The sequence below is a fragment of the Bombina bombina genome, chromosome 7 (genome assembly GCF_027579735.1).
Source record: "Bombina bombina isolate aBomBom1 chromosome 7, aBomBom1.pri, whole genome shotgun sequence".
Taxonomy (NCBI): Eukaryota; Metazoa; Chordata; class Amphibia; order Anura; family Bombinatoridae; genus Bombina; species Bombina bombina.
Window position 1 is genome coordinate 141,541,174 of NC_069505.1, and position 19,396 is coordinate 141,560,569.

At 37.5% G+C, this 19,396-nt stretch overlaps 1 protein-coding gene across 1 annotated transcript in view; it reads left to right on the plus strand.

The window, feature by feature from the left end:
- HTATIP2 (HIV-1 Tat interactive protein 2) overlaps positions 1–19,396 on the plus strand; it is a 73,220-nt gene that overhangs the window by 27,569 nt on the left and 26,255 nt on the right. Inside the window, exon 4 of the mRNA XM_053720369.1 lies at positions 12,369–12,506. Coding sequence (XP_053576344.1) covers positions 12,369–12,506 — 138 coding nt within the window. The remainder of the gene's footprint in view (positions 1–12,368; positions 12,507–19,396) is intronic.

Consider the following 19,396-nt stretch of genomic DNA (forward strand, 5'->3'; position numbering starts at 1 on the left):
GCCACCGAAAACTGGGACTATTTAGGGGTCAATTTATTAAAGGCTTTCTCCAGCCTTTGAGCCCCTACGGCTCCAGGTTATCATAAGAGAACCTGCACGTCGTATTTAACAAGCAGCGGTCATCAGACCGCTGCTTTCCTAACTTTTCGCCACTTCTAAAGTGGCAAAAAACAATCTCTGCGGTCTAGTCCGACCGGGGAGATTGACAGCTCCTGCTCGCACGTGATAGGCTGTGCGCGGGCAGGGGGCGGGATTGCACACGAGCGCAAAATAGCGCTCGTGTGCAATGCTGAATTCCGCCAGGGGAATTCAGCCCGCCAGAGGTGAGCTGCAGCAGACGGGAGCGCTCATTTGTAAAATGTGCCAGTTCTGCAAGATAAGATATACTTTTAAATATGATCACCTGCTATTCATTCATTCATTCATTCATACAAACCAGGGTTTTCAAGTAGGTCATTCCTTATTTGCTAAACTTTATACCTTGTGCTAACAAAGTAAATGTTTAACAGACCAGTAAATACAGTAGATTTGCAAAATTGACAAACGCATAATAAAAAGACAATGCCATAGCACTCAGTCTGAACTTCTAAGTAGTAGATTTTTTTTTCTGACAAATTTCAATGTTATGCCTATTTCCACTCCTCCTTTATCATGTGACAGCCATCAGCCAATCACAAATGCATATACGTATAGTCTGTGAATTGTTGCACATGCTCAGTAGGAGCTGGTGACTCAAAAACATAATTTATGCTTACCTGATAAATGTATTTCTCTTGTGGTGTATCCAGTCCACGGATCATCCATTACTTGTGGGATATTCTCCTTCCCAACAGGAAGTTGCAAGAGGATCACCCACAGCAGAGCTGCTATATAGCTCCTCCCCTAACTGCCATATCCAGTCATTCGACCGAAACTAGCCGAGAAAGGAGAAACCATAGGGTGCAGTGGTGACTGTAGTTTAAAATTTAGACCTGCCTTAAAAGGACAGGGCGGGCCGTGGACTGGATAACACCACAAGAGAAATAAATTTATCAGGTAAGCATAAATTATGTTTTCTCTTGTTAGGTGTATCCAGTCCACGGATCATCCATTACTGGTGGGATATCAATACCAAAGCTAAAGTGCACGGATGAAGGGAGGGACAAGGCAGGTACTTAAACGGAAGGGAACACTGCCTGTAGAACCTTTCTCCCTAAAATAGCCTCCGAAGAAGCAAAAGTATCAAATTTGTAAAATTTTGAAAAGGTATGAAGCGAAGACCAAGTCGCCGCTTTGCAAATCTGTTCAACAGAAGCCTCATTTTTAAAGGCCCAGGTGGAAGCCACAGCTCTAGTAGAATGAGCTGTAATCCTTTCAGGGGGCTGCTGTCCAGCAGTCTCAGAGGCTAAGCGTATTATGTTCCGAAGCCAAAAAGAAAGAGAGGTTGCCGAAGCCTTTTGACCTCTCCTCTGTCCAGAGTAAACAACAAACAGGGAAGATATTTGACGAAAATCTTTAGTCGCTTGTAAGTAAAACTTTAAAGCACGGACTACGTCCAAATTATGTAAAAGACGTTCCTTCTTTGAAGAAGGATTAGGACACAATGATGGAACAACAATCTCTTGATTGATATTCTTGTTGGAAACTACCTTAGGTAGAAACCCAGGTTTTGTACGCAGAACTACTTTATCTGTATGGAAAATCAGATAAGGAGAATCACATTGTAAAGCTGATAACTCAGAGACTCTACGAGCCAATGAAATAGCCATCAAAAACAGAACTTTCCAAGATAAAAGTTTGATATCAATGGAATGAAGGGGTTCAAACGGAACTCCTTGAAGAACCTTAAGAACCAAGTTTAAGCTCCATGGAGGAGCAACAGGTTTAAACACAGGCTTAATTCTAACCAAAGCCTGACAAAATGCCTGGACGTCTGGAACCTCTGCCAGACGCTTGTGCAAAAGGATAGACAGAGCAGAAATCTGTCCCTTTAAAGAACTAGCTGATAATCCTTTATCCAAACCCTCTTGGAGAAAGGACAATATCCTAGGAATCCTAACCTTACTCCATGAGTAATTCTTGGATTCACACTAATGAAGATATTTGCGCCATATCTTATGGTAGATTTTCCTGGTTACAGGCTTTCGTGCCTGTATTAAGGTATCAATGACTGACTCGGAGAAGCCACGCCTTGATAAAATCAAGCGTTCAATCTCCAGGCAGTCAGTCTCAGAGAAATTAGATTTGGATGATTGAAAGGACCTTGTAGTAGAAGGTCTTGTCTCAGAGCCACTGCTATGCCCCGTGGTCTTAGGACCGCCAGAAGAGACCCCAGAACCTTTGTAAAAATTATTGGGGCTGTAGCTAACCCGAAGGAAGAGCCACAAACTGGTAATGCCTGTCTAGAAAGGCAAACCTTAGGAACCGATGATGATCTTTGTGAATCGGTATGTGAGAGTAAGCATCCTTCAAATCCACTGTGGTCATGTACTGACCCTCCTTGATCATAGGTAGGATTGTCCGAATAGTTTCCATTTTGAACGATGGAACTCTGAGGAATTTGTTTAAGATCTTTAGATCCAAAATTGGTCTGAAGGTTCCCTCTTTTTTGGGAACCACAAACAGATTTGAATAAAATCCCTGTCCTTGTTCCATCTGTGGAACTGGATGGATCACTCCCATTATTAGGAGGTCTTGCACACAGCGTAAGAATGCCTCTTTCTTTATCTGGTTTACAGATAATCTCGAAAGGTAAAATCTCCCTTGTGGGGGGGAAGCTTTGAAGTCCAGAAGATATCCCTGAGATATGATCTCCAACGCCCAGGGATCCTGAACATCTCTTGCCCATGCCTGGGCGAAGAGAGAAAGTCTGCCCCCTACTAGATCCGTTGCCGGATAGGGGGCCGTTCCTTCATGCTGTCTTAGAGGCAGCAGCAGGCTTTCTGGCCTGCTTGCCTTTGCTCCAGGCCTGGTTAGATTTCCAGGCCGGCTTGGATTGCGCAAAAGTTCCCTCTTGTTTTGTAGCAGAGGAAGTTGATGCTGCACCTGCCTTGAAGTTTCGAAAGGCACGAAAATTAGACTGTTTGGCCCTTGATTTGGCCCTGTCCTGAGGAAGGGTATGACCCTTACCTCCAGTAATGTCAGCAATAATTTCCTTCAAACCAGGCCCGAATAGGGTCTGCCCCTTGAAGGGAATGTTAAAGGGACACTGTACCCAAAAATTTTCTTTCGTGATTCAGATTGAGCATGAACTTTTAAGCAACTTTCTAATTTACTCCTATTATCAAATTTTCTTCATTCTCTTGGTATCTTTATTTGAAATGCAAGAATGTAAGTTTAGATGCCGGCCCATTTTTGGTGAACAACCTGGGTTGTCCTTGTTGATTGGTGGATAAATTCATCCACCAATAAAAAAGTGCTGTCCAGAGTACTGAAACCAAAAAAAAGCTTAGATGCCTTCTTTTTCAAATAATGATAGCAAGAGAACGAAGAAAAATTGATAATAGGAGTAGATTAGAAAATTGCTTAAAAATTGCATGCTCTTTCTGAATTACAAAAGAAAAAATTTGGGTTCAGTGTCCCTTTAAGTAATTTAGACTTTGAAGTCACGTCAGCTGACCAAGATTTAAGCTATAGCGCCCTACGCGCCTGGATGGCGAATCCAGAATTCCTAGCCGTTAGTTTAGTCAAATGAACAATGGCATCAGAAACAAAAGAATTAGCTAGCTTAAGTGTTCTAAGCTTGTCAAGTATTTCAGTCAATGGAGTAGCTGTCTGAAAGGCCTCTTCCAGAGACTCAAACCAGAACGCCGCAGCAGCAATGACAGGAGCAATGCATGCAATGGGCTGCAGGATAAAACCTTGTTGAATAAACATTTTCTTAAGGTAACCTTCTAATTTTTTTATCCATTGGATCTGAAAAAGCACAACTGTCCTCGACAGGGATAGTGGTACGCTTTGCTAAAGTAGAAACTGCTCCCTCCACCTTAGGGACCGTCTGCCATAAGTCCTGTGTGGTGGCGTCTATTGGAAACATTTTTCTAAAAATAGGAGCGGGGGAAAATGGCACACCGGGTCTGTCCCACTCCTTAGTAATCATTTCTGTAAACCTTTTAGGTATTGGAAAAACGTCAGTACACACCGGCACCGCGTAGTATTTATCCAGTATACACAATTTCTCTGGCACTGAAATTGTGTCACAGTCATTCAGAGCAGCTAAAACCTCTCCAAGCAACACCCGGAGGTTCTCAAGCTTAACTTTAAAAGTAGACATATCTGAATCAGGTTTCCCCAAGTCAGAGACGTCACCCACAGACTGAAGCTCTTCCTCAGCTTCTGCATATTGTGACGCAGTATCAGACATGGGCCTTAAAACATCTGCGCGCTCTGTATTACGTCTAACCCCAGAGCTATCGCGCTTTCCTCTGAATTCAGGCAGTCTGGCTAATACCGCTGACAGGGTATTATCCATGATTGCCGCCATGTCCTGCAAAGTAATCGCTATGGGCGTCTTTGATGTACTTGGCGCCATTTTAGCGTGAGTCCCTTGAGCGGGAGTCAAAGGGTTCGACACGTGGGGAGAGTTAGTCTACATAACTTCCCACTCGTCAGAATCCTCTGGTGATAATTCTTTTAAAGATAACAGCTGATCTTTATTGTTTAAAGTGAAATCAATATATTTAGTACACATTCTCCTATGGGGTTCAACCATGGCTTTTAAACATAATGAACAAGGAGTTTCCTCTATGTCAGACATGTTTATACAGACTAGCAATGAGACTAGCAAACTTGGAAAACACTTTAAATCAAGTTAACAAGCAATGTAAAAAAACGTTACTGTGCCTTTAAGAGAAACAAATTTTGCCAAAATTTGAAATAACAGTGAAAAAAGGCAGTTAAACAAACGAAATTTTTACAGTGTATGTAACAAGTTAGCAGAGCATTGCACCCACTTGAAAATGGATGATTAACCCCTTAATACAAAAAACAGATTAACAAAACGAAAAATATGTTTTTTAAACAGTCATAACAACTGAGCTCCAACTTTTGAAGCCTTTTGAGCCCTTCAGAGATGTCCTATAGCATGCAGGGGACTGCTGAGGGAAGCTGAATGTCACAGTTTGTAATTTTAACTGCACCAACTCTAACTTTTATACTATATCAGTGGAAAGCCTCAGGAAACTGTTTCTAGGCAAAAATAAAGCCAGCCATGTGGAAAAAACTAGGCCCCAATAAGTTTTATCACCAAAGCATATATTAAAACGATTAAACATGCCAGCAAACGTTTTATATTGCACGTTAATCAGAGTATATACCTCTGATAGCAAGCCTGATACTAGTCGCTATTAAATCACTGTATTTAGGCTTTAACTTACATTAATCCGGTATCAGCATCATTTTCTAGCAAATTTCATCCCTAGAAAAACTTAACTGCACATACCTTATTGCAGGATACCCTGCACGCCATTCTCCCTCTGAAGTTACCTCACTCCTCAGACATATGTGAGAACGGCAGTGGATCTTAGTTACTTCTGCTAAGATCATAGAAAAACGCAGGCAGATTCTTCTTCTAAATGCTGCCTGAGATAAAACAGTACACTCCGGTACCATTTAAAAACAATAAACTTTTGATTGAAGAAAACACTAACTATATTTTACCACTTTCCTCTATATAACTACCTCCAGCTATGTTGAGAGCTTGCAAGAGAATGACTGGGTATGGCAGTTAGGGGAGGAGCTATATAGCAGCCCTGCTGTGGGTGATCCTCTTGCAACTTCCTGTTGGGAAGGAGAATATCCCACAAGTAATGGATGATCCGTGGACTGGATACACCTAACAAGAGAAAAGTGTAAATATAAAAAGACTGTGCACATTTTGTTAATGAAAGTAAATTGGAAAGTTTTTTTTTTTTAAAATAGCTGTTTTATCTGAATCATGATAGTTTAATTTGGACTTAATTGGCCCTTTTTAAAACCTTTACTTTGTATGCAGATCTTTTCAATTCAATACTAAATTGCTGATACTTGTTATGTGTATATATAAAATAACTGTAATGTCAATATAAAAGTTATAATTTGCTGCGTTCTCATGTTCTTTGTTGAAAAGAATACTAAGGTAGGCTCATGAGCTGGGAGCTAGTTACCGCTTGGTGGCTGCACATAGATGACTTACTTATGTGCTCAGCTAGCTCCCAGTAGTGTATTGCTCCTCCTTCAATAAAGGATACCAAGAGAATGAAGCAAAATTGATAATAGACGCAAATTAGAATGTTGTTTATAAATGTATGCTCTATCCTAAATCATGAAAGAAAATTTGAGTTTCACGTCCCTTTAAGGAATTAAACATCAAAATAGGTCATTTCCATTAACTACCTGCTGCCAGTATGCCACTTGAATTCTCTACCTAGATTTTAAAATGTTTTTGTTCTAGAACAGCAGTTAAAATTAAATTTAGCATACATAAAGCACCTTATAATTACAACATACTCTGCATATATTACAAGTTTACAAGAAAAAGGGAAAATAAATAATGAAAGTTTATTGCAATTTATGTTGTTGTTTGTTTAGCTTTCAGACAGTTCACATTACAATTTCATAGTGTTTCATGTCCCTTTAATTTTACACCTTCTTTCTTTACCTGTTTTTCTAACAGACATTAAATCTATATATTCCAGTCTCAATTTTATGAGAATGCTAGTTAGCTAATATAAAGACAAAATAGCAGATTCTACAACTTTAATTTTGTGGTATATCCACCTTGTTGTGAATTCTGTATAAAACGTTTTAGAATTTAGTCTTCTTGTAATTATGGGATAAATGCAAAATAAGTGAGGATTACTTACTAACTCAGTTTAGAAACCAATCTACTTTAGAGTTTTGTGGATTTGTGAGATGTGTGAGCTTAGCAAACCTTATAGCTTATACAATAATATTTTATCTGTGACCAGGGAACTGCAATGCAAAATGGGCAGGCATTCTGTCATTTACTTACTATTGAAAAGGGTTGATGGGTTAAATGTGGAGTACTTTGATTCAGCGTTCATGTATGTTCTTCAAGGAGAATTTGTCAGTTGTAAGCCCAGTCAGTGAAAGGAAGGACGCTGATTTCTGAAGGCTGGGGGTTGCATTTAATGAGTTGGTTGGCTAATCAGATTGAGAGAAAAAACCTCACAGTATTTATGTCACTTTAATTTGCAGTGGACAATTGAAGATGGCAGAACTCTATTAAGGAATGCTTAACGCAGAACTAAAGCCAAGAAAATTAAAGGCTCACTTTAATCAAATTACCCCCTGACTGATCAGGGATTAGCACAAAATGCAGCGTGGGTACAACAACTTTTCATTGGCTGGTTTTTAAAAGCTGCAAAACTTGATGCAATTGTAACAAAAGTGATTATCAATGCTTGAAAACATTCTTAACTAAAGTTGTTGGCAATATTCTTTAGTATATGTTATATATTAACAACCTTTTTTTTAATACAATCAAATATAAATGGGACACAATGTCTTGAAGTAATATCAAAATATTAGTGTCAAAATTTCTAGATATGATCTATTAAAAATACAATTGATGACAATACCTTAATGTAGAACATTTTAACATTAAAGATTAACACATTTTTGCCAGTGCACAAATATAGAAGAGTTTAACGTTCAAAATGATATCATTTTTGTCCATAAAACAAAACAGTTTAAAGTTCAAATTTAAAATATTTTTTGACATTGTGTTAGCAGTAAAGAATAATGTTGTTGTTTTCTTGGCTGCCAATGACAACTTTAGCACATTTGTATTCTATGCATTTCAGTGCCCCTGGTTGAGGAGGGGGATAACGTGACATAAAAAGGCAATAATAAAACAGACCTCTCAACTGTCGCTATTTGAGAGGGGTAGTCTCTGATTCTGAGCTCAGTCCCTCTGAGGCAGAATTTCCCTTAGCGCTACTCACGGAACACCCAGAAACACCCACAACCCCACCCACTAACCCCCTATGATCCCTCCCCTTCATACGTGGCTCCACCCACAAAATGGTGACGGCTCCTATCAACCTCCTGTGTCCCTCATACTCATCCACAAATGTTGGGAGGTATGATAAAATGTTCTAATATTTTAAAATATTTTTCTTAATACACATTTGCTTGCCAATAATATGTGTTTAACCCCTGCAAAGATCTCTAAACAGCAATACACTATTAGTCCACAAGTGAGCCAATCAGGGACAGCATATGTGTATAGCAGCCAAATATCAACTCAGGTCTGGCAGTGTATTGCTGCCCTGGAGGTGACTTTAAATATGTGTTTAATCCCTTTGCGGAAGTTAAACATAAAGTGCATGCATTTCATTATAACTTCTTTATACTCATTTAAAGGACTATTAAATACAGTAGAATTGCAGAATCAACAAATGCACAATAAAAAAAGTAATAGCACTTACATTGAATTTTTAAATGAGCAGTAGATTTGTTTTCCAATATATTTGAAATATCTTCCATTTGCTGGCCCCTGTATCATGTGACAGCTATTAGAAATTCACAGACTCATATCTACGCACTGAACTATTGCACATGCTCAGAGTTGTGCACAATTTGATAATATAAATAAATTGGAAAGTTTTTTTTGTTTTATTTTTGTGCTCTATCTGAATTATGAAAGAAAATGTTTTACCTAAAGGGACATAATACTCATATGCTAAATCACTTGAAACTGATGCAGTATAACTGTAAAAAGCTGACAGGAAAATATCACCTGAGCATCTCTATGTAAAAAAGGAAGATATTTTACCTCACAATCTCCTCAGCTCAGCAGAGTAAGTTCTGTGTAAAAAGTTATACTCAGCTGCTCCCAGCTGCAGGTAAAAAAAAAAAAATACAGTATGAAGAAATGAACAGCAGCCAATCAGCATCAGCAGTGCTGAGGTCATGAACTCTTTTTCTGTGATCTCATGAGATTTGACTTAACTTTCATGAGATTTCATAGTAAGCTTCCTTTAACCTGAATAGGGAAATAATATGAGAGTGCACGAGGCTCATCCCCTTAGCTGTCCCAGGACAGACATACTAATATGCTGCTTAGAAATCATTTACAATGGGATGTGGCTACTGAGGAACTTTTGAGGTAAAATATCTTTCTTTTTTACATAGAGATGTTCAGGTGATATTTTCTAGTCCGCTTTTTACAGCTATACTGCATCATTTTCAAGTGTTTAAACATTTGGGTATTATGGCCTTTTAAGTGTCCTTTTAATACAAATGAACAATTTATAATATTAAATAAAACATGTCAATACTCTAATGAAGTTGGTAGCGGCAGGAGTTGAAAATGTGACAATGAATATGAAATCTCATTAGGAACACTCACAACTCCTCTCAATCCTAGAAACATAATTATAAAGTCACAAATAATTAAATGTAAAGATTTAGAACTTCATCTGACATTATTATCATTGGTTTATAAAGCTCACACTCATCCATCATGATTATTGCAATCAGTACAATTATTATGTGATAACATAAAACTAAATACAGTTACAGACTGAAAAGGGGGTTTGTTTAGCCTCTGATTTACTATCTGTGATGTGCAAGGTATTATACAGGACAGCTTACATTCTATATAGAAATATAAACACAGACAGTAGCTTTTGTTCCTAAAATAAATATTGCATATCAGGTATGTAGTTTTAGATTATGGTTCTTTTCTAGTCAAAGGACTGCATTATGTTTTAACAAGATTGTGAATTGATTACAGATTCCTCCTGTTGGCAAGAGACTAGTAGCAGTATATGTGTTTTATGTAGAAGAAGCACAAACATTCCACTGAGGAAATCTGCTTGATGAAATGTGCAATCAGATTATTTTTTACTTTAAAAAAAGCAAATAGAGAAATAATTATTGAGTTGTTCTGCATAGTAAATCTTACTATACATTGCCAATGGAATAAGTATCTAGCAAACAGAGGGGCTGTATAGGGCCAGGGGTTTGATGTGAATATATGACTTACAGAGGGGTTGCAGGGCCAGGGGTTTGATGTGAATATATGACTTACAGAGGGGCTGCAGGGTCAGGGGTTTGATGTGAATATATGACTTACAGAGGGGCTGCAGGGTCAGGGGTTTGATGTGAATATATGACTTACAGAGGGGCTGCAGGGCCATGGGGTTTGATGTATGTGGCAGACAGAGGAGTTGCAGAGCCAGGGGATTGATGTATGTGGCAGACAGAGGAGAGGCAGCGCCAGGTGTTTGATGTGAGTATTTGGCAGATAGAGGAGCTACAGAGCCAGGGTTTGATGTGAGTATGAGGCAGGTAGAGGAGCTGCAGAGCCAGAAGTTTGATGTGAGTATTTGGCAGACAGAGGAGCTGCAGAGCCAGGGGTTTGATGTGAGTATGAGGCAGGTAGAGGAGCTGCAGAGCCAGGCGTTTGATGTGAGTATGTGGTAGACAGAGGAGCTGCAAAGCCAGGGGTTTGATGTATGTGGCAGACAGAGGAGCTGCAGAGCCAGGGATTTGATGTGAGTATGTGGCAGACAGAGGAGCTGCAGAGCCAGGGGTTTGATGCGAGTATGTGGCAGACAGAGGAGCTGCAGAGCCAGGGGTTTGATGTGAGTATGTGGCAGACAGAGGAGCTGCAGAGCCAGGGGTTTGATGCGAGTATGTTGTAGACAGAGGAGCTGCAGAGCCAGGGGTTTGATGTATGTGGCAGACAGAGGAGCTGCAGAGCCAGGGGTTTGATGCGAGCAGGTGGTAGACAAAGGAGCTGCAGAGCCAGGGATTTGATGTGAGTATGTGGCAGACAGAGGAGCTGCAGAGCCAGGGATTTGATGTGAGTATGTGGCAGACAGAGGAGCTGCAGAGCCAAGGATTTGATGTGAGTATGTGGCAGACAGAGGAGCTGCAGAGCCAGGGGTTTGATGCGAGTATGTGGCAGACATAGGAGCTGCAGAGCCAGGGGTTTGATGCGAGTATGTGGCAGACAGAGGAGCTGCAGAGCCAGGGGTTTGATGCGAGTATGTGGCAGACAGAGGAGCTGCAGAGCCAGGGGTTTGATGCGAGTATGTGGCAGACAGAGGAGCTGCAGAGCCAGGGGTTTGATGCGAGTATGTGGCAGACAGAGGAGCTGCAGAGCCAGGGGTTTGATGTGAGTATGAGGCAGGTAGAGGAGCTGCAGAGCCAGGCGTTTGATGTGAGTATGTGGTAGACAGAGGAGCTGCAAAGCCAGGGGTTTGATGTATGTGGCAGACAGAGGAGCTGCAGAGCCAGGGATTTGATGTGAGTATGTGGCAGACAGAGGAGCTGCAGAGCCAGGGGTTTGATGTGAGTATGTGGCAGACAGAGGAGCTGCAGAGCCAGGGGTTTGATGCGAGTATGTGGTAGACAGAGGAGCTGCAGAGCCAGGGGCTTGATGTATGTGGCAGACAGAGGAGCTGCAGAGCCAGGGGTTTGATGCGAGCAGGTGGTAGACAAAGGAGCTGCAGAGCCAGGGATTTGATGTGAGTATGTGGCAGACAGAGGAGCTGCAGAGCCAGGGATTTGATGTGAGTATGTGGCAGACAGAGGAGCTGCAGAGCCAAGGATTTGATGTGAGTATGTGGCAGACAGAGGAGCTGCAGAGCCAGGGGTTTGATGCGAGTATGTGGCAGACAGAGGAGCTGCAGAGCCAGGGGTTTGATGTGAGTATGTGGCAGACAGAGGAGCTGCAGAGCCAGGGGTTTGATGTGAGTATGTGGCAGACAGAGGAGCTGCAGAGCCAGGGGTTTGATGCGAGTATGTGGCAGACAGAGGAGCTGCAGAGCCAGGGGTTTGATCTGAGTATGCGGCAGGTAAACAGGGCTGCAGAGTTAGGGGGTCTAATATGAGTATATGGCTAAAAGAGGCTGCAGGGCCAGGGATATGATGTCAGTTTATGGAAGACATAGGGGTTGCAGGTTTGATATGGGTGCCTCTGCATGGCCAGCAAAAAAAGGCTGCAAAAAGATTGCCTATATTTGGTCACAGTATAGATTGTATGAAACAACCCTGAGAACCCTTGTAGGAAACAAAACAAGAGGTGGTTGTTAGATCAAACTGTCTGCATATTGCAGAATAACAGGAAATAAAGCTTGTGCAAAATCCCAATATTAATCAGTGTCGGCAAGTAGTAATAATTTAGACAGGAGGGATTCCTTGTGTACATGATATCAGGTATTGACTTCACATTGGTTTGTGTCATTTGTTCTTTCTAACCTCTACACATTCCCCTGATTTTAATTTAGGGATTACTAGTTGGATTGAGATATCCCCACTCCTGGTTTATTTAATAATGTTCTAGTCATTTAACAAACTTAAGTTTTATTTAGTTTCAGGGTTATTACTTTGTATCTTAAATAAATTCTAGTAATTGCCGCCTTCTTTTTCAGGCAGGATTTATTCGTGTGGATCATGACTATGTGGTGAAATCAGCAGAGTTAGCAAAAGCTGGTGGATGCAAACATTTTAATTTGGAATCATCCAAAGGGGCAGATAAAAAAAGCAGTTTCCTTTATCTGAAGGTTAAGGTGAGTAGAGAAATGGTCTCTTTTTTTCTGTTAAAGCACCACTAAATACAGTAGAATTGCATAATTAACAAGTGCATAATGAAAAGACAATGTAATAACACTTACTATGAATTTCCTAAAAGCAGTGGATATTTTTTTTTTCTGGCAAATGTATTTTTTCTCCCATTTTCCGGCCCCCTGTACCATGTGACAGACATCAGCCACTCAGAGACTCGTATACGTATACCCTGTGAGCTTGTGCACATGCTCAGTAGGAGCTGGGGCCTCACCAAGTGTGAATATAAAATGGCTGTGCAAAGTTTGATAATGGAAGTAAATTGGAAAAATTCTCAAAATTGTGTGCTCTTTCTGAATCAACCATTTTATCATTACTGGATATGAGAAATATGGAAATCATACAGAAATGCTGTAAACTGCTGCTCAGAGACCTACTGATCTCAATTTATCTTAATCTTTTTTATTTAGACAGGGCATACAATTTTTTTTTAAAAAAAGTTTCCAATTAACTTTTATTATCAAATTTATTTAGTTCCTATGATATTCTTTGTTGAAGAGATACCTACATAGGAATCTGGAGCTCAACATGGCAAGAAAATGTGCCACCATCTAGTGCCCTTGCAAATGCATAGCATTCTTGAAAAGCTGCTGCCATATAGTGCTTCAGAAATGGGCTGGCTCCTAAGCCTACATCCCTGCTTTTCAACCAATGATACCAAGAGAACAAAGAAACATTGATAATAGAAGTAAATTAGAAAGCTGTTTAACATCACGTGCTCTATCTAAATCATGAAAGGAACATTTTGGGTGTCTTACCCCTTTAACCTTTTTGAGCAAATTAATTAATTGTTAAAAGAAGGGAAGCTTTTTAAAAATAAAATGTTCTAACAACATAAAGCATTTGATTTTTACACTAGCATGCCCATTAAATCATTTTACCTTTGTGCTCATCATAAGATAAAACACTTTAATTTGAGTAATGGGATTATTTTTAAAGAAAGAATCAGTAGAACTGCATAATCAGCAAATGCATCATAAAAATGCTGCAAATGGTGTGTGGAGATATTATATCTGACTCAACTATGCTGCCCCTAAATCTGATCTCTCCCAAAATCAGATGTGATTATGAAAACAAGCTACGTGGGGGGAGGGGAGCGCTCTGGTGTGAGCTGTGAGTAGGATTGTGGTTAGATGTGTGTTGTGTGAGCCAATCTTTGATTGGTATCAGTGGTGAATGAAATAAAATAAAAATAATATAGTGAATAACTAAATAAAAATGATATATAACCAATCTTTGATTGGGATATATTTCTAATATATCTAGTGAAGTGTGAGATAGTTATCTCAAATAATATAGCTGATCTGTGATTGGGATATATTTTCTAAATATCTAATATATCTAGTGAAATATGAGATAGTTGTCTCAAATAATGTATGAGACTATTGTCTCGAGGGTTAACAATGAATGTCAGTCTAGACTATATGACTAGGTTTGGTAGAATAAATTCGATGCCCTTCTTTGGGGTATTTTAAAACCACATTGATATGAATTGAAAATAAGACAATATATTCAGATAAGTGTTAATATAATTTTACTAAGCAATATTTAAAAGATAATTTCTTTATACATCGATTTATTGATAACCATATAAAAGTGTAATTATAAAATACAAAATTGCTAAACCATATAAAAGTGTAATTATAAAATACAAAATTGCTAAATAGCAGTTACGTTATACTCGCCTAATATTTCTTATAGGTTAACGACTCTGAAGTACTGAGAATGACTTATCTCCTAAAACTCATTAATGTTAGCAATGGTGCAGGTGATTGTATTGTGTATACAATCGCTATAGATGTGCAGCTTGTAGGATAATACACATTAATTTCAATACAGAGACAATTCCTTAAAAGATATATACATATATTCCTTGACTGATATATGTGCAAAACAGATGTAAATGCATATCAGATGTTAATGTACATCAAATCCAGTTAGCGTTAATGGTAACAGTGTTAATGATCCTGTTTAAAAACCTATAGTTAAATATGTATAGGTATACGTTGGTCGTCAAATGACAGTTCCGTGAATGATAAAATGTGTGAGTTGTGGCCACAACTATTTGTATTTATCCAAGGGTGTTTGTCCCTGTTAAAAATGCTCTCTGTTCAGAGCGTTTGTTTATAATGTAAAATGTCACTGTTAAAAATGGCTCAGAATCTGAGCCTGTGAGTCAAACGGCGTGAAGTAGTGCTCCCCCTTGCCGTACTACTGATTTACCTTACCTCCTCTTCAATATTGTCGGTGTTCCGGAAGGTTACCTGGCGGGTTTCTGCTGCGGGTTTGTTGATTCTTTTTCTTTTCGGCGTCTCGCCGTTTTGTATTTCCCGGCAGTCCCTTCTTACCCAGACGTATGTAGGCTTTACGTATGGTCCTCAGAGGTCCAATCAAGTAGTCGGGTCGTGGGGGGAGTGGTTCTTGGACGAATTCCTCGTATTTGTTAGAGCCTTTTCTTCCTTGTCACACTGGTTGGTCAGATCTACGCGTTTCAGCGCTATATCGCGCCTTTATCAAGACAGAATACTCCTGTGTGTTTGGATGGCTCTAATATAGTATGTTCTCTTAACTCCTCCTTGATTATTCAAATTTTTTCAGCTGTTTTTGTTAAAAGTCCGTCTGTCTCTGTATTGATATATTCACATTAGATTTGCATATTGTAGAAAGTAATAATAAAACATCTTAAGTTTTGTGTCTAATTCTTCAGACTGAATGTATATACACATATGATGTATGATATAAGTTTGTCTATATCCGTTTTTTTACACCATTGTATATCGTATGTTCCTACTATATAAAGAGTAGGTATGTCTCTTACAGATACTATCATATATAAATATCATTCGCTACTTAGATAGTATGTAGGAATACTAAGACATTATTACAGAAATGTTAAGAAGTTATTACAAATTAATGGCATAGATTATATATAACATAAAAAAGGCTTATAAAACCAATAGAGAATTTATTATTAGAACCAATGAAAATCAATGAAAAGTAAATGAATGAAAAAATATTATTTTATATATTTATATGTGTTTGCTGAGGTGTCAAAAAAATGTTTACAAGCTTGGCTTTTATTTGTGGGGAAGGTATACAGGAATTTATATATAGGTATATGGTAATATGGATCTGTCCTAAATGAATGGATTTAAATTCAGTTCAGCATTTAATCCGTTTGGAGATAGTGTGTTGAATTTGAATATTAGTTCTGCTTCTTTTAACAGTAATGTTTTTTCCATATCACCTCCTCTGTTTTTAATTATTTTCTTTATACCCCAGTATTGGAAACCTATTGGTTTCTGTTGGTGTACTTCTGTGAAGTGTTTAGAGAGAAGATGTTTAGAGTTGCCATGTTTGATATTTAGAAGATGTTCTCTAATTCTATCGTGTAGAGGTCTGCTAGTTTGTCCTAAGTATTGAAGTTTGCATTGGCATTGGATAAGATAAATTATATTAGTATCTGAGCATCTTATTGTTTCTCTAATGTGATGTTTGAAGTTGTTATTTGAAGCTATAACTTCTTTAGCTTTTTTCCCATATTTGCAAGCTTTACAGCTATTGCACGGGAAGAAACCAAGTAGTTTATTACCTAATAGGTCTTGTTCTCTTGTTTTTATAGTTTTATTAAATTCGCTTGGTGCCAGTATGCTTTTTAAGTTTTTAGTCTTTCGGTATATCATATTGGGATGTTCATCTATAATATCTGATAGAAGTGGATCCTTTCTTATTATGTGCCAATGCCTTTCTAGAATCTTTTTTATGGTTCTGTGATCTTCATTATATTCTGTTATAAATGACAGTTCTCTATGTATGTTCTTGTTGACATCTTTTTTATTATATTTTAATAATTCGGATCTATCTTTCTGTATGGCCTGTGTCTTTGCTTCTATTATTTTCCTTTCCTGATAACCTTTTTCTTGAAATTTCTTTTCTAATAATTCTGCTTGTTGTAAAAATACTTGGGATTCTGAGCAGTTTTTTTTCATTCTATAGAATTGACCTTTTGGTATATTGTCAATCCATTTTTTTAAATGGCAACTTTCTGGATTTATATAACTATTTGTGTCAGTGGGTTTAAAATAGGTCCTAGTATTGATAATGTTGTTGCTAATGTTGATCTGGACATCTAAAAAGTGTATATTCTCCTTACTATATTCATAGGTGAAATTCAATCCCCAATTGTTGGAGTTTAAGTCTTCAAGAAACAAACTTAGTAATTCTTCATCACCTTTCCAAATGAGGAATATGTCATCAATGAACCTTTTATAGAGCACGAGGTTTGCACCCCATGGGGAGCGTAGGATATGTTCTTCTTCAAACCTCCCCATGAATAGATTTGCATAACTGGGTGCAAACCTCGTGCCCATAGCTGTCCCTTTTAGTTGTAAATAAAAATTATTGTTAAAATTAAAATAATTGTTTTCCAATATAAATTTTATGCATTCTAAAATAAATTTAATTTGTGATGTTTTCATTTCATAATCTGAATTTAGAAAATGTTCTGAGGCTTCCATACCTAATTTATGTTGGATGTTAGTATATAGCGAATTCACATCACAAGTGACTAATATGTAGTCACTTTTCCAGTTTATATCTGTTATTATGTTTAGGAAATCAGTCGTGTCTTTTAGGTATGATGGTAGATTATGTACATATTTCTGAAGGAATGTATCCACATATTGTGACATATTTGAGGTTAAACTATCGATTCCTGAAATTATGGGACGTCCAGGTGGCTGATCTAAGGTCTTGTGTATTTTGGGTAAGTAATAAAAAACAGGTGTTTTTGGATATTTGATGTTTATAAATAGGTATTCTTGGTTATTAATTATTTCTAATGTTTTTGCTTTGTTAATAATACTTTCAAATTGTTTCGTCTGTTTCTGAATGGGATTGAATGGTATTTTTCTATACGTGTTTGTATCTCCTAGTATCCTATTGGCTTCTCTTACATAGTCTTTTGTATTGAGTATTACCACTCCTCCTCCTTTATCTGCTTGTTTTATTGTTATACTGGGATCCTCCTTAAGTTCTTTTAGAGTAGATTTTTCTTTCTTAGTTAAATTTAGTGGTTGTCTTTTATTGATTTCGCATTTTTGTATGTCTTCTTTAATTAGCTTTTCGAACATCTCAACATATTTCCCTTTGTCTTGTGTTGGATAGTATTGTGATTTGGGTTTGAGTGATGTGTGTATATATTCTGTGTTAGCAGTTTGTATTTGTCTCTCTTGGGGATTTTTTAGAAAATGTCTTTTTAAAGTCAGCTTTCTTATAAATTGGTTAGCATTTATTAATGTATTAAATTTATTTATTCTAGTAGATGGGGCGAACGATAGTCCTTTAGCTAAAATGTCTGTTTGTTCTTTGTTCAATACTTTATCACTCAAATTGAATATGCCATTATTATTATCTGTTGTGTTAGTGTCTGTTGTGTCTTTTATCTTGACTTCTTGTGGTTCCCTGTGGATTCTTCTCCCTCTTCCTCTACATCCTCTGGCCTTCTTCTCTTTTGGTTTTTTAATCTCTCTCTGTTTTCTGACTGGATGTTTTTTGAGGTGGATGGTTCTTCTTGTCTTATCTCTAAAAAATGGTTATTTCCGTTTATATTATCATTTGTAGTCTCTAATGTCTCATACCTGTTTTTTGTTTCTATATCTTTATATGTGTTGTCGTAATCATGTTTATATTTTTCTTGTCTATAGTATCCATTTTTATTATTATTGTATTGATTGTAATTTTGCCCATCATGATTGTAATTATGTCTTTCTTGATTGTGATTGTATCCTCCAGATTTATGATGGTATCTATCATGATTGTAATTTTGTCTTTCTTGATTGTGATTGTATCCTTCAGATTTATGATAGTATCTATCTTGATCTATATTCTGTTCTCTGGGATATATGTGTCTCGGTCTTTCATTTCTCTGAAAATATGTGTCTGTATTATATATTGGTCTTCTCCAATAATTTCTTTGCTCCCAATTATTATTATATTCCTCTCTGTTTCTCCAATTTGTAGTATAATTCCCTCTATTTTGTCTGTGATAGGGTCTCTCCATTTGTTCTCTATTATCCCAATCTTGAGTATAATTGTTGTGTCTTAACCCTCTTCGATCTGGGGATTGTCTTCTGTTAAAATCTCTTCTATCTCTATGATCTAGGGTTATTCTTCTTCCATAAGGTGTATAGTCTCTATTATAATACTCTCTATGATTATTTACAGCTGTTTTAGGATAATAATTCTCCCTATTTGTCCAGGTGTCGTTCTGATGATACTCATCAGAAGCTGTTTTACTGTTGGTATTGTATTTGTATGAATTACTATTTATTGGATTCTGTGACTTTTTATTAGTTTTTTTAAACAGATCATTGTTCCCATTTTTATTTGTACTTTCAGTTATTTCTATTGTTTCCATTTCTCCTTCTTCATTGGCTTTATCTATCTTGGTTTCTCTATATACTGTTCGGTTTTCTCTGTTTTCTATAGAATTTTTATTATAGTCATTTTCGTCTCTGTCTAATTTTCTCTTTTTACTCTGATTAATACTACTACTCAGATCCTTCATGTTTTTAATTATTATTTGTTGTCTTTCTTTGAATTCAGGATGGTGTAATATCCTTGAGAAAGCATCTTTAGATCTGATGCAAGTAATTATCAAAGCCCGTACAAGGACATTAGAAAATTTATGCATTAAGATAAACCAATTTAAAGAAACATTAAAACCATATAGTGAAGATCCTGAATTCAAAGAAAGACAACAAATAATAATTAAAAACATGAAGGATCTGAGTAGTAGTATTAATCAGAGTAAAAAGAGAAAATTAGACAGAGA